A 474-nucleotide genomic window follows, 5' to 3' on the forward strand; every position below is an offset into this window, starting at 1 on the left:
TATTAATCTGTAAATCACTGTAAGAAATTTATACTTATTTTACATTTTGCAGGTTCAGAGATCTCGCGGACGAAGAAACAGCTCGGCTCAAATCACGGATGGTACTTTCGCATCGATGACAGTTGAAACATCTAGCACTTTATTTGACAGCAGCACCCAGACTGGTGAGTGATAAAAAGGAATTTCGCTGATCGATATAATTATTATGTACAAAGGGGAATCGCATATTATTATTTTAAATCGCGGCGTTACAGTGAATTTCAGCGTATGCCAATTAAAATTCCATCCGACTTTTTTAACAGCAACAACTTTTTACGAAAGTGATTTTTTGTGAATTTTTAATACTTAAGATATTCTATGTATGCACTAATCTTGAAATAATAATCGATTTGGTAATCACTTGATGGTAACTAAACTACATGATAATAATATTAATTATAGAAATAATTATAATTATAGAATAATTATAATTAT

At 30.4% G+C, this 474-nt stretch overlaps 1 protein-coding gene across 1 annotated transcript in view; it reads left to right on the plus strand.

The window, feature by feature from the left end:
* LOC108685585 overlaps positions 1-474 on the plus strand; it is a 33,718-nt gene that overhangs the window by 6,323 nt on the left and 26,921 nt on the right. The window contains exon 9 of the mRNA XM_018190441.1: positions 53-164. Coding sequence (XP_018045930.1) covers positions 53-164 — 112 coding nt within the window. The remainder of the gene's footprint in view (positions 1-52; positions 165-474) is intronic.

Source organism: Atta colombica, unplaced genomic scaffold (genome assembly GCF_001594045.1).
Source record: "Atta colombica isolate Treedump-2 unplaced genomic scaffold, Acol1.0 scaffold155, whole genome shotgun sequence".
NCBI lineage: Eukaryota > Metazoa > Arthropoda > Insecta > Hymenoptera > Formicidae > Atta > Atta colombica.